Source organism: Lutjanus erythropterus, chromosome 8 (assembly GCF_056507025.1).
Source record: "Lutjanus erythropterus isolate fLutEry1 chromosome 8, fLutEry1.hap2, whole genome shotgun sequence".
Lineage (NCBI taxonomy): Eukaryota > Metazoa > Chordata > Actinopteri > Lutjaniformes > Lutjanidae > Lutjanus > Lutjanus erythropterus.
Genome location: NC_139324.1, coordinates 42,117,722 through 42,132,510, shown reverse-complemented (window position 1 = coordinate 42,132,510; position 14,789 = coordinate 42,117,722). Strand labels below are relative to the sequence as shown.

Genomic DNA, 14,789 nt, shown 5'->3' with positions numbered 1-14,789 from the left:
AGATTAAGTGCTTTTATAGGCAAGTATTAGGATTTTAGAAATCTATCCTTTGACACTTTTTTGATGTTAATAGCTTTAAATTATTTTGTTTTCATATTCAAACTTTTACACAAGGTCACCTCGTACATTTTCAGTCAAAAATGTCAGTGAGTGATTCCTTAAATAAGGCTGAAACTGGGATTTTCCACGTATGAAGTGTGTAACCTTTCCATTTCACCCCTGCTGCACTATTTCAGTCCTGGCAGGTGTATTTGCATAAAAAATCTGCTTTAGTCTGGTTTTAATGATGTATAATTTTCTCCTGCTCATCTCGTCCACTCACTGAACCTCCCCCATCCCTTCCTCCGTCCTCTCCCCACCTCTTTTATTTTCCCTCTCTGGCCTTTTCCTCACCTGTCTCTGCTTACCATTCGCTTCTCACCATTAAACTGTGCAAATAACAGATCTTCTATCATCACGTAGCACAGAAATATAATGAACTGCGTTTGAACCACACAACTCGACTTCAAACACGTTGAATCCCTTCCTTCATCTTGGGACTGTTAAGTGGTTTTCCTCAGCTTCGTTAGTCTGTTAGGAGATGTTTCTCAGAGCTCTAACACAGATGAGTCAGTCACCTCGATTTGATTGGAGGATCAGCGTCACTGATTGGCAGCGTGGCTCCTATAGTCCCCGTCTCTCTTTCTCTTTCTTTCTCTCACTTTATTAATCCCTCTCTGTCACCCGCACGTCCTCTCCGTCTGTCCATCTGCCGCTCTGTCTGCCTCTTTCTTCACCTTTCTCCTCCTCATTCCCTGTCTTTCACATTACTCTGCTCTTTGTGATATACTTGAACTCCACATCCCTGGACTGAGCTGTCGCCCTTGAGGAACAGAGGGGAGGACGTAATTACATTTCTGTTTGGCTGCAAATGATTCTACTAATTCGATATGGACAGTTTTTTCATAAAGGACACACAGCAGGGGAGGTTTGATGGATGATCAATCACATTTTCTAGTTTCAGTAACATTGTAATTGCTTCCATATTAGATTTAGTGCAGTTGGCAGTTTATAACCACAGCCAAAACAACTGAAAACTGGGTTTGCGTGGTTCTTATCCTTGCTCACCTCCTCTCCTCCTGAGGTCCACGGTGGTGCGTCTGCATGACCTGGCTGTGTGGTTGAAAGATGCAGGTCTGCTGCTGTTTAATCCAAAATTCCACTCTGTCCTTTCCGATGCCTATGAGTGTTTCAGCAATAAAGTCAAACACATAACATGAACACTATAAGCTCTGATCTCCAACATGCTACCAGCCTTTTTTTTAATGTCCACACATCACCTCGACTCAACTCAAACAGTACTTAGATCACTGTTATAAATGCTTGTATGTCGCCTCGCAGGTCCTCAACACCAACAGCTCAAACTCTGTTCTGGAATTAATGTCTGATCAGATGCTGCTTCATGTACACACACACACACACACACACACACACACACACACACACATATACATATATATATATATATATATATATATATATATATATATATATATATATATATATATATATATATATATACATATATATATTTATATATATATATATTTATATATATATATGTAATCTGAGCCAAGTGTGCACTGAGGAGAGAGAGAGGCAGAGAGAGAGAGAGGAAGGGGGGCGGGGGGTGTTCAGTGTTGGCTCTGGCCCCGGTTCTTGCATAACTCACTGATAATTAGAGTTTTATTGCTGCCAAGTCTTAACCATTGCTGTGGCTATGCAGGTGCTGGCAGGACATCTGAGTGGACTATGGGGAACAGAGGATAGAATAGAATAGAATAGAATAGTGTTTTATGGCCACAAACCTACATAATCGGCTTATAAAGGTTGGGACTGGTGTTTTCTTATAATAAATAAAGCAACATAACGAAGGCAAAGAACTGACAAACATCCTTAATTTATTAGTTTGATATTTGTACACATTATTATTATTATTATCTCGAGACAGAGAACACTATGTTTTAGTGTTTCCTCCTCTTTTTCTTTTCTTGCTCCTCCTCAGCCTGCCTGCTGCTTCTCCTCATCCTCCTCTTTCCTGCTCCTCTTTGAATTCCCTCCATCTGCCTCTCATTCCTCCTCCATCAGCTCCCTCCCCTGCTTCCCTCTCCTTTTTCCTTCCCTGTTAGCACTCTGCCTCCACCTCCTCCTCCTCTCCGCTCTTCCCCTGTTTCCCCGGTCTTGTTAGCACTGGTCATGCATGCTTGCCTCCCTGATTAACTAACAACCCAAAGGATGTTATAGCGAAAAGTGTCTGCTTCCCCCGAGAGAGAGAGAGGCATCGATTTGCTGGCAGGCGGCAACCACACAGACGGCTGGCACATCGAAATGAGCTTGAGAGCAGAAACTGGAAAAACGAATGAGAAGAAAACCCATTTTTTTCAAATTAGTAGCTCACATGGGATCTCGAGAAGAAGTCTGCATATTTGGCTTGATGACCATGAACATAAAAACTGCACTGTGGCTTCCTGCATGTTTAAATTAATGCAGACTCGAGGTGTAAATGAAAGTAGAAACAAGCTCATGTCGGTGATAAAGCTCCCAAATGGGTTTCTAGATGAATGACACAGACACAGAGAGAGGACATCTGTTCTCTCTGGAACTGAATACATTTTAAACACTGACTAAACACTGTGTACGTGTGTGTGTGTGTGTGTGTGTGTGCACAAAGTGCTTCCTCAGTGAAAGTGTTGATTAACAATCCAGCTGACTCACTGCGTTGCTGTTGAAGACAGAGGGTCAGACAAACAGTTTATTATACAGTGAGAGAAGACGTTAATATCTTCTATTAATATTCTGATTCATTCTGTCTTCATTTCCCAATAAATCACCAATCCTTTGTGCAGCTTAAAGAGGTTTTGGTGATTTTTAAGCAGTGTGTTACCAAGTTGTGTGTAATTACTTTTATTTTATTTTTGAATATGCAGCAGTTTCATATTTGACTTAACAGCACAAATCACCATATCTTATCACTGCAACTAATTTCTTAGTACTGTTGTGTCTTATGATAATTCACCATGGATCTGACAAATCATTATGAGCTACTGGAAAGACAATGGATAGTGAAAAATCTGGAGGGACAAAGAGCCATATTTGAAGATGAAACAACATATTTAATAAGACTATATACTAATGTTTTTAGTTTTTAGCCACTTGCCTCCAGACTCTGGCATTTAATATCACCTTGGAGCTCTATCCAAAAAGGCTCGGGTAACAGTCCTTCAATGAACAGTACATAAAATAATGAAAGGTTAAAGGTATATTTTGGATTATTTGAACTGGGGTACTTATTGGCAGTCAGTGTATTACCTGTAGTAGGTGGCAAAGCAGCAGGGGTACTGGTGTGGGAAGCTAAGCAAGCCAAAGGTATTTAACCTGTAATGTCAAAAAGGCCCATCTTAAAAGATTTAGCTCAGTTTAAAAGTAGCTATTTTTACATCATTTTCAACACTTTACTTTGCCATCAGACAGTCATCTCTGATGGGAAATCGCCTGTATATGAGCCAGATGTTCCTCTCTCCAAACCAACCAAACTCCACAGGTGAAATAAGTCATTTTACCTCACAGAACGAGGGAGTCGCTGGTCTACTGCTGCCCCGATTCATTAGTTTGTTTGTGTTATTGTGTGACAAGTGTTTTAAAAGATTAGCTCAGATTCACCAAAGTCACACAATAACACAAACTATCATTCTACTATAATCCAGTCCAGTCCTCCTTAAAATGAAGATGTTCTGACTTCAAACGTTGTGGATGTAGACTTCAGTCCAGTTGCTGTGTCCTATTTTTTCAAATTCATCTTGTTCAAGGCAAATTCATCAGTTTGGTCAAAAGGTTGAAGGAAAGTGATGTAAACAAGTCTCGTTTTTCAACCATCCTGCGATATTTGCTCAAGGTTTACGTGACAGGCTCAAGCTTCCCACCCTGAGCGTGGAAACTGACCACCAGGATCATCCCCCATCCTCAGTATCTACAGTATTATGAGACACCTGGTTTTGAAGTTGAAGGATAATTTGGTTTTTCCAGCTCACAGACATGCTGAAGTCATAAGTTTAGAATATTCATTTTAAACATTTATAATCCATTTAAATATCTGTCCATAAAGGATAGAAATATTCTATTAACTAAGGAGCTAAATGATGTCTGCCTAAAATCATATCGTATAATGTTCACTACTCATAGTTGTTCTTGAGGTGTGTACATTAAATTGGATGAAAACCAGAAAAAAACTAGGTTAAACCCATGACAGTTTATGGGTCAGTGCTTCTCAGGCAGCAGGTTTCTGCTCCTCTGGAATGTAGACGGTCACACATAGAGGCTTTTAGATCCCAGAGCCAATTATGATCAGGGTCACAACCCACCACATCACTGGATATATACACGGTAACCTTTAATCACAGGAAGAATGTGCAAAAAGGCTTAAAGAAAGACAAGATATATAGACATTTTACTTTAGTTTCTATCACCAATTATGCCTTTGTTTTAAGAAAGTACCAAGTTGACTCAGCTGGGAAATTCTGCCTCTGAGCACTAAGCTTTATAAACTACCCACCAGTGAGGGATTGTTACGGTTGTTCAAGTACAGAACAGGTCAACTAGTTAGACAAAAAATAGCTTTCAGGATTGGACATCATCCACATACTCACTTGCAGGTGCACACACACCCCTGCACACACTGACTGTCTGTTTGCATGTATATGTGTATATCATCTCTCTGAATGGGCAAAGACACGTCATCCACCCAGTGTAAAGAATCAGGGCTGCACAATTGGCCATATTGCAGTTTTATTGCAATTATAGTTACATGTGTGTGTCCCTATAGCTCAGTTGGTAGGGTGTGCGTACCGTGTTTTGAGGCTGTCAGTCCTCTGCAGCGGCTGCCGGTTCGATTTCTGCCTGCGGCCCATTTTGCTGCATCTCTCTCCTTCCCTCTCTCTCCCTCCCTCTTCCTCTCCCTCTCTCTCTCTCGCTCTTGCGCTCTCTCTCCCTCTCCCTCCCTCTCTCTCCTTCCCTCTCCCTCTCTCTCCCTCTCTCTCCCTCCCTCTCTCTCCCTCTTCCTCTCCCTCTCCCTCCTTCCCTCTCCCTCCCTCTCCCTCCCTCTTCCTCTCCCTCTCTCTCCCTCTCTCTCCCTCCCTCTCTCTCCCTCTCTCTCTCTATTTGTAATGTTCTTCAGTGTAACTTAAAATCTTAAGCTTATTGAACACATTTTTTTTCAAGTTCAACTAAATTAATTTGAGGTTTATTTACCTGAAAAATGACTTTGATTTTAATCTATTCCTGTTTACCTTCTTTTTCTGATTTTCTGATTCTGATGTGAAATCATATCAGAACCATCTTGAAAAGGAGATATCTTAACTGGCAGACACTTTTCACACACAAGGATCCTTCCTTGTGCTTTTATTTGTAAAAGAGATTGTTCTCTCCTGGTAAAAATTTATCTCCATGTGAATTAATCATGGCTTGGGAGCTTGTTACAGATAATTAGCTCATTTGTTACAATTTCATCACTGATATCTGCTGCGAGTTATCATTCCTCTTCAGGAAATTAACTCTTGTGAAATGAAAATACAGAAACGGAGGCATGCAAAAAAAAAGAAATAAGACTTTTAACAGTCTCACTGTGCATTTATGATACTGACCATTCACAGTCGAATAAAAAGTGGGCGGAGCTTCCAAATCTAAAAAAAACAAAGCCATTTCCATAAACCTGCAACAAAACCTTGTTTGAGACCAATTAAACACAACAACATTGCACTGATCAAGTAGCTGCCAGAGCAGTGATACAGTCTGGGGCTTTTATTTTGACGGGTAAGAATAGAAGGAGTGATTGTGCGATTGGCTGCAGTTGATTCTGTGTGGAGAGATAAACGGTTGGCGTCTTGTTGAGATGACAGAGACGTGTAATCTGGTGCACAGGGTATAGTTTTGCAGTTCAGCGCAGTATCCTGGTCCTTTCCCAGGTTCTTTATTATAATTTTTGTTAAATTATAATTTTGAAGTCGCAGTACGATTACTACCATTACTTCCTGCTGAATGATCGAGCCAAAAACAACCACTGCCCAAATGAAAGTACATTATAGACCTGCTCCATGCTCATTTCGGTGCTGAGCAAGCTCTGCTTCCAAAACATCAAGATGATGACCCCAAAATGTTTGTTTGCAAACCAACAGATGACGTCACCGTGGCTCTTTCTACTAGTATGATATACTGTCGATGGTATTGACCTGTGGACATAATTAATATGACATTTATTAGCATGTGATTTCAGCTCTGTGGCTCTCTTTATTGATTAGCTGTCCTGATATCTTCCACAAAGAACAGAACAATTTTACACTCCATTGCTTGTTGACCAACCATCAGTCTGATCAGCTAATGACGCTGCTCAAACTGATCATAAAGGTAAAGTGAGAAGTCTCCACCTGTCTCACTCCCCTGTATTTGGTTCTTGAACTCATGGTAAAAACTTGTCTCACTCTCAGTTCAGAGGTCGGCTCAGTCTCTGGACTCTCCAGATGGATCTGAGGTCTGGTGGAGCTCCAGAGATTCAGTTTACCCTCCATACATGAGAGAGAAGACAATCAAGAGAGGGGACGTGTTAGTAAGAAAGAGAGGGAGACTCTGGGTCTCCAAGACTGAGTGAGACACGGGGACAGCATATGTGTGTGTGTGTGTGTGTGTGTGTGTGTGTGTGTGTGTGTGTGTGTGTGTGTGTGTGTGTGTGTGTGTGGGCAGTCATGTGTTACACACCCACTCAGCCTGACTAATACCATCTGCCTCGTATCAAAGGTCTGTCTGGGACTGTCCTCTCTCTTCCTCTTCACTCTCTTTAATTCCTCCTTTTTCACCTTCTCTCTAACCCGTTTCTTTTCTCCTTCTTCCTTCTGCCGTGCTTCTTTTTCAACTTCAGTTCAAGCTGAAGCTACTTTTTCACATTAGTGAGAAATCAGAAGTTATTATTAATAACTCATTTTTAAATGTGTGTTATTGCCTGCGTGGCAACATGTAAGCATGTCACTGTGGAGGGTTAAAATGTAATCTGTAACCTAATCCAAGTATCACAATATTAAAGCAACGTATTATTATTATTATTATTATTATTATTATTATTATTATTATTATTATTGTTACTTTTGGATTAATAGCAAAAGGCAAAATTGTCTTATGTTTATTAATGTTTTGTCCAGCTATTTCTTATTTTCTGGATTTCTTATGGATTTTTTTCACACTTTACACTCAAACTTTTAAGTAGTAGTTAAGAACTGTTAAGTAGTAGAAATAATAGTATTTACAGGTTAGCGAGACAGAAATCCACTTGTAGCTACCTGTCATTAGAGGTTGGTCTGTGTAGCTAATGTTAGCGGTTGTTCTGTGTAACAGTTGGTTTGTGTAGCTAACATTAGTGTTTGGTCTGTTTTGCTAACGTTAGCAGTTGGTGTGTGTACCCGTGTGACCTTCCTTTAAATCAGATATTAAGTTATTGGATGATGTCTGTATTTTCACAGTTTAAGACAGAACTGTCACTGAACTGTGACGCTGTCCTTCATGAGTCAAAGACAAAATAATGTTGAAATTTCCACCCAGAAAAACATTTCTTTTTTTTTTTTTGCCACTAGTGACCATGATAGTGAATTGACTCTCAGATTAGCTGGCCTGTCGTGTCATCAGACTCATGAAGTGTTTGAATGCGTGGGACCTGAACATGGTAGTATATAATTCCTTATGATAAATGTATTTTAAAATTCCAATCCTACTAATAACCCCTATTTTTACTAAATGTAACAGTAATTTGATTCTGTCTTTTTTTCCTGAAGATATGATGGAATACAATTACATTTTTTTGTATCCTTATTAATCCTGTTACATGTAATCTGTTACTCCCGAATGAAACAAATAAAAAGGCAGCAATTCAAAGATGTGACAAGCTGTGATAGGAAAAATAAAAAATAAAGTGTCAAAGGTAATAAGAACGTGAGAAAAAAGAGGGTCGGGGGAAACAAAGAGGGGAGAAAGAAGAAGATGAAAGCTCTGTGGTTCAGACCAACTCCCAGCTCGGCCTGAAATCTCCTGTTACCATGGTGATTTAACTGGCGATATGCTGTCCCCCGAGACTCTGTCCTGAAAACACAGGGGGAGAGACAGACACAAGGACAGGCAGAAGGGCAAAAAGCACAGGTGTGCTCGACAAGGACTGCACGACAATGAATGTACAACACCCTCCATCCCATTCAGGAACCCCGTCATGCATCTACAGCCAGACTGAAGCTGAGCACAGAATTTTAACTCTTCCTCCTTGGCTCCAAAAACAATTACTTCAGTTTTGTTTTTGTCTGATCGAAGAAACTTCTGGCATCTTCAAATATTCAGTTTGTTCAGTGCAACTACTGACTGTCTGTATGGGATTATAGTGCCCTGATTATATGCTTAGATAAATTTATGTGTCATCTGTATAATTAAAGTGACCTATTGTGTTGTTTTCCATAATCCGTGGGAGCGTGTGGATATATTTTGTGATCAAATAGTATATTATGTTGGTCCACCTGAATTTGTTAAATTGTGTTACGTTATAGTCAACTCACTGAAGAAAACCAGCTATTATTAGGCTAGCAGTCTAATATTAAATCGTGTTAACATTAGCAATATTATTCATTAAACACACTGACATAACACACTAAGGTTACTATAAAAATAACTACTTTTCCTGAAACTATGCTATTCTGTTTTAATTAGCAGTATTTGACTTTTGGGTGAAGCAGATAATTGAGATGGAAAATGGAAATTTTTATTTTGACCTATGTTAAATTTAGGTTGCACTAATGCAAACTTTTGATTTGAAAGCAATCAGATTAGTACATACTTCTGTCTTCAAACAATTGAACAGTGTTAACATCGACAAGACAGAGCAACATCATGAACAACAAAGAGAGGCGAGTTAGAGTGAAGCAACAGGAAGGGAACACGCATACTTTCAAAAAAACGTCTGAACGTGAAGAATTCACAACATAAATGAAAATATCTGGTGTTTTTCGAGGCAGTGTGAGTGATTTCACAGAGGGAGTGGAGACCATGGTGGGGGAAACACTCATATGGTTTTATAAATAAGCAACTGTTTGTTAACATGTTAGCTGGATCAGCTTACAATGATATGCAAATGGTGCATTCAGGGACTGTTGTACTGCCACTAATTAGCTAAAGAACTTACTGAATATAGATTTAAATGATTGTTGATGTCATGTAAGAAAAGCAGTCTTGTTGTGTGGTATACAACAATGATTTTGTAAACATTTAAATACTTGTTGTATTGCAATGTAGCAACAAATCACAAGCAATTAACCAAAGGTAACAATGTCATGTGTTATCTGTCTCTTGTCTTTTGTGATTGTAACGTCCTGTTAAATGTACAAATTTTGTTTCTTGTCCTGTTTGTTATCAGTGATGCTGCAAACGGAGCTGCTATGACTCGAGACAAATTTAAGACTTGTTCTGACAAGAAAACTGTCAGTCTAACATCTCCAAATTCATACATCTGTGCCTTGTTCAGTAAACCTGTTCTAATTGTTATTGCTTCCAAGAACATTATAGGAACTGAACATGATTTGGAAACGCTTAATAATCTTGTAATGTTTCATCATGTTATTACTTTTCATTTTGCATTATTAAGTTGTATTTTTCTGTGCACAAGATGAATCTTAATTATACATGATGCATTCCAGGTGCAGATAAAGATATGAGTGCAACTGTACTTTAAAGTGGCTGATATCATATAACTAAATGATAAAACTGACTACTGAAACTAAAATGACAATCAGTCCTAACTGCTCTCTGTCCGTCTCTGTCTCTGTCCACAGCTGTATCATTCATGCGACACAGCGCATCAGCCTTCGGATTCGCCGTGAGTTCCACCTCCTTTCTTCCCTCCTTTTGCATTGATCAATTAGTCATAACTTTTGGTCTCTGTGATTTATTAATGACTCCTGTTACCAACACGTTATTGGTCCCTTTGTCTCCAAGGTAACAGGGCAGAGAGGAGGGACTGGGCACAGAGCTCAGGTTTAATGTCAAAATCCTTTTTGAGTGCGTGTTTACCGGCTTTCACCAAAATAAAGCTCCTTATTATTTAGAGGAAGTGATTGTGAGTGTAATTAGTTTAAAGAATAAGACTTAATAAGAATGAAGTGGAAATTAAATCAGCCATACCCGAGGCCTGTGAGAGAAAATCAGATTAGCATAATGTGATTAAAGTATTATAAACCATAATCTGCAGTGCTAGCTATCTCTTTATTAAAGATTGGGGTTTAATTAGCATGTGCTCGGCTGTCTATGACATTTTTAATAAAGTAGCGAGGAGGTAAAAGGTTGATATAACTCAACTCAAAGGGGTCAGATCACAGCAGCTGATCATTGGTGGCTTCAGCTGCTATCATGAGGAAAGTTGACATTTTTCTTTAAGCTTTAACAGGTACATTATGTGATTCAAATTAAATTTAAATTAAGTGATAATGATCATTTTACTATGAGAGATAAGACTTTCTTTAGTCTTGTTTGAGAACATGAGAAGTGCAGCATAAAGTCATGTTGATAATGTTTATCACCTTGATTCCCCTACAGCAATAATCAGTATTAATCATATGTTTTGCATATATAAGACATTAAAGGGATAGTTCAGATCATTTGAAGGTGGGTTGTATGAAGTACTTATTCATAAGAACCCAAGCAATGTAATATGGCTCTCTAAACCAGCCAGACTCCATTGACAAAATCAGTCATTTTTACTTGTAGTGCACAAGAGTTGCTGGTCTACCGCTGGCACGGTCTGTTTATTTGTTTGTGTTGTAATGTGACTTCAGTGTTTCAAGAGGTTAGTTCACACTCATCACAAAGCACACAATAATAAAAACCAGCTAACAGATCGAGGCAGCGGTGGACCAGCAACTCCTGTATTCTGTGAGTTAATTACTGATTTGCCTTCCCTTATATTTCTGTGTCTTAACTTGTGCTTTTCATTCAGCAAATACATCTCCTTGTCTCCTTCATTCGCTTCCTCTCCTTACATGTTAGCTCTTCCCAGGCAAGACCTTCAAAATAAAACAGGATATGACTAACAAAAAACCCAAACCAGCAGTTTAGCTACCCCCAAATTTACATCTCAAAATATTGTTTAGTAACCTTGTTGAAATGAAAGTGAATAATGGTTAATAATTTAATAATTTCAACTCCAACTGTTCCCACTCACTGTGAACAATTTCTGAAATTTGAAAACTTGAAAACGATTCAAGTTTATCTGAGGAAGAAATGCAAATTATCTCAACAAAAGATTATATGTAATTAAAACTTTATTTAGTTATTTTGAAACTTACAAAGTCTGAATTAGATTTAAAAAATAAAACATCTATTTCCTATCCAATGCTGCCTATTTTTTCCAGGTATAATATTGTATAATGTATTATTAAGTACAGTTTAAGATGATCCTCACCATGCTGGTAAAATGTGGTAGTTTTATTTCCACAACAATGCAGAAAAGATACCTCTATACATCTATGCCACAACACATTTAAAAAAAAAAAGTTTGATTTATCAAAGTGCGATAACTTGTAACTTAAGACCCCTTCCTCTCTTGTTCCTCTGTTTCTCTGTTTCTGGTTCTGCGGCAGTTTGATGCCACGCTGGACGTCCTGTCATCAGTCATTGTCCTCTGGCGCTACAGCAATGCAGCAGCTGTGCACTCTGCACACAGAGAGTATATGTGAGTACAAAACAACGTGCTGAGTTTAATTAACATTTGATTAATGATGAATATATGCGGCGTGATGCAATTTGGGTTACTCTTCTCCACCTGCATCAAAGCTCCTGCACTTAATCTACAGTATTCATCCATCCACCTGTTTTTCCAATTATCTTTCCTCTTGTGTTTCTTTTATCCCCTAATGATGCAAATTCAACAACTAAATATATTCTTGAATGTTTTTATGATGCTGTTTTGTGTTAACACGTGTTTACATCAGTGAAGGTGTTATTTTCAGTATTGTCTGGATTTAATGGTTGGTTTCACAGGTAGATGACTTGCCACAACAAACCCTGATTAAAGTTTTACTGATGCGAAGATCCCATTTAGTTGTTGAAGGAGGGAGGAGGTTATTTACCTGGACTGGCTTTTTTAAAACAGATTATTTTGAGCTCAGGACAGAAGAAACTCTCAGGCGTTGTTGCCCCAGCCGATATGAAGCCCCAGGATGGTTTAAACCAGTGTTTCTCTCACCTGATTCAAATGATCAGCTCGTCATCAAGCCTCTGCAGAAGCCTGAAAACAACCTGATCATTTGAATCAGGTGTGTTGGAGCAGAGAAACATCTAAAACATGCAGGGCAGGGGGACCTGAGGACCGGAATTGAGAAACACTGGTTTAAAGAAAGGAGGAGTGTAGAAAGGGGAAAACCACAGAGGGATAAAAACATAAAATGCAGGCTGGTGCATTTCTTTCTCCAGGGCGTCTGTATACCAAAAAAAAGGGATCACACAGTGTATTCAAATGAATAAAAATGCCTTTAATTGTATTTGCTGAGCTGAATGAACATTTGTTACAATGAATCATGCTTAATTAACTCTTTCCCCACCATTGATGAGATATCTCATCATTCAGGAGACAAAAAAAGAACAAAAAAACAGAAAGAAAGTGAAAAGAATGAATGAAGCTAGAACAAAACCACAAGAGCAAAAGTCAGGGAAGTCATTAAGGTTCATCTTTTGGGGACAGTATATATAATTCATGAGAATCCATCAAATAGAAGTTTTTTTTGTCTGAAAGTACCATACATGTTCTTCCTTTTGATATATTCTGTGTTAACATATTTATAGAACTGGATATTCTGTGGGTGTTGAAAAAGTCAGTGAATCTTGTCAAAAATGCTGGCGTTGGCTGGCAACTCTTTTTTAAATCACTAGCAGGGAAAGAGTTACAGTAAGTCAGGGTATTTCAATTGGTGCAAATGGTCTTTTATGCCACAATATGCTATGATGAAATGCTAAATTAAGCAAAGTAAGTAAGTGTTCTCACAGGACAGGACAGCCATGCCACAAACATATGATGATCTTAAAGATTATGATGCACTGCTATAAATGACACCAGGCAACAGTATATAAAGTAATTAAAATGAGCTCAAACTTTAACATCTTCAGCAGTAAAATATAACATTAATGCAGCAGTAACACTGATCCAATAACATCAGATATAATAGTAAAACACTGGCAGGAACCATTTGATTCTTTATAGGCTACTTCACTCCTACATTTTTTACTTCATTATGGTTTTAAATGCAGGATTTTTCCTAGTAGTTGAGTGTTTTCACAGGGTGATATTAGTAATTTTAATGAAGTAAAGAATCTGAATACGTCATCCACCCTCTTTCACTCTGAGCTTCTCTTACAGCATAAATTCTTCTCTCAAAAGGTGTTACTTGTAGTGACTTCACTGAATTTTCAGTTTCCATTCTAGCTACCTAGACTGAACTCTACACCTGTTGCACACAGCTTGTCCACCTCTGTGCTCAGTAACAACTTGTTCTGGCATTAAATGTCAGATTGTACCATGAGCCCCTCGCCCTCTGTTGCAACCCAGTGGTTGATGGGGTGTTGTACTTTTGCAAGGTCGAAGCATTGCATTGCTTTATCTGCTTGCCCACACTCCAACTTCATTGTGTTTCCATACTTTTCAATAGAAATGAAATATCTGTAAAGCCATTTTTTAAAAAACTCTCAGTGAAAAAGAATTTTAAAATCATGTTGAATGGTTGAATAGCTCAGGAATTTCTATGTTATTGCAGCTTTAAGAATGTGAAGGCTTTTTTTGGTAGGCTTTTGGTCATGTTGTGCGCTCAGCTGGACAGATTAAACCTTTATATTTCTTCAGTTGAGGGTGTGAGGGAGTGGAGCAATTGCACAGAGTCACTTGCTGTATGTCACAGTACATCACAGCTAAACACGAGCCTGCTAATCCATCAGTTTTGAGGCCTGCTGCAGCTCAGCTGGGTTCATCAAGAGACTGTCAGGTTGCACACAGTCGTGTTCGTCTTACAACAGCTCCTCTGTTCAGCTCAGAGGTGTCACAGATGATAAAAGACAGAGCTGCCATTCAACAATCCAATAAAACACAGACTGACAGGCTACATTCGTGGGAACCTGTCACAACTAAGTGCCTAACTCCAAGATTAACCTTAACCTAATTCTGACCTCAAACCAAAGTGTTAACCCTCAATTAACCATTATCTTTATTGATTATAGTGATGCCGAATTAACAAGAAGACTGTTAACATTTGACACCTTTTATCTGGTGCTTCTAGAGTTTTGTGTTTTTTTTAACATTCATTTTAACATTTTTAACATATTTCTTAAAGGGAGTTTGGTGCAATATCTCCCCCAGAGAGCACAGGAAGCTTTAGCTTTTAGCTTTCACACTGCTAATATATACATATATATATATATATATATATATATATATATATATATATATATATATATATATATATATATATATATATATACATATATACATATATATATATATATATATATATATATATATATATATGTGTGTGTGTGTGTGTGTGTGTGTGTGTGTGTGTGTGTGTGTGTATATATATGTATATATATATATATATATATATATATATATATATATATGTGTGTGTGTGTGTGTGTGTATGTATATATACTTAGGCTACATTTGTATTTACTGGCTCTTTTAATATGCAGCTTTTCTCCGT

General features: G+C 38.2%; 1 protein-coding gene across 1 annotated transcript in view; it reads left to right on the top strand.

Moving 5' to 3' along the window:
* Positions 1-14,789, top strand: part of LOC146323355 (transmembrane protein 163a-like) — a 98,898-nt gene that overhangs the window by 68,173 nt on the left and 15,936 nt on the right. Inside the window, exons 3-4 of the mRNA XM_084724197.1 lie at positions 9,882-9,925; positions 11,685-11,776. Of these exons, the coding sequence (XP_084580323.1) occupies positions 9,882-9,925; positions 11,685-11,776 (136 nt within the window). The remainder of the gene's footprint in view (positions 1-9,881; positions 9,926-11,684; positions 11,777-14,789) is intronic.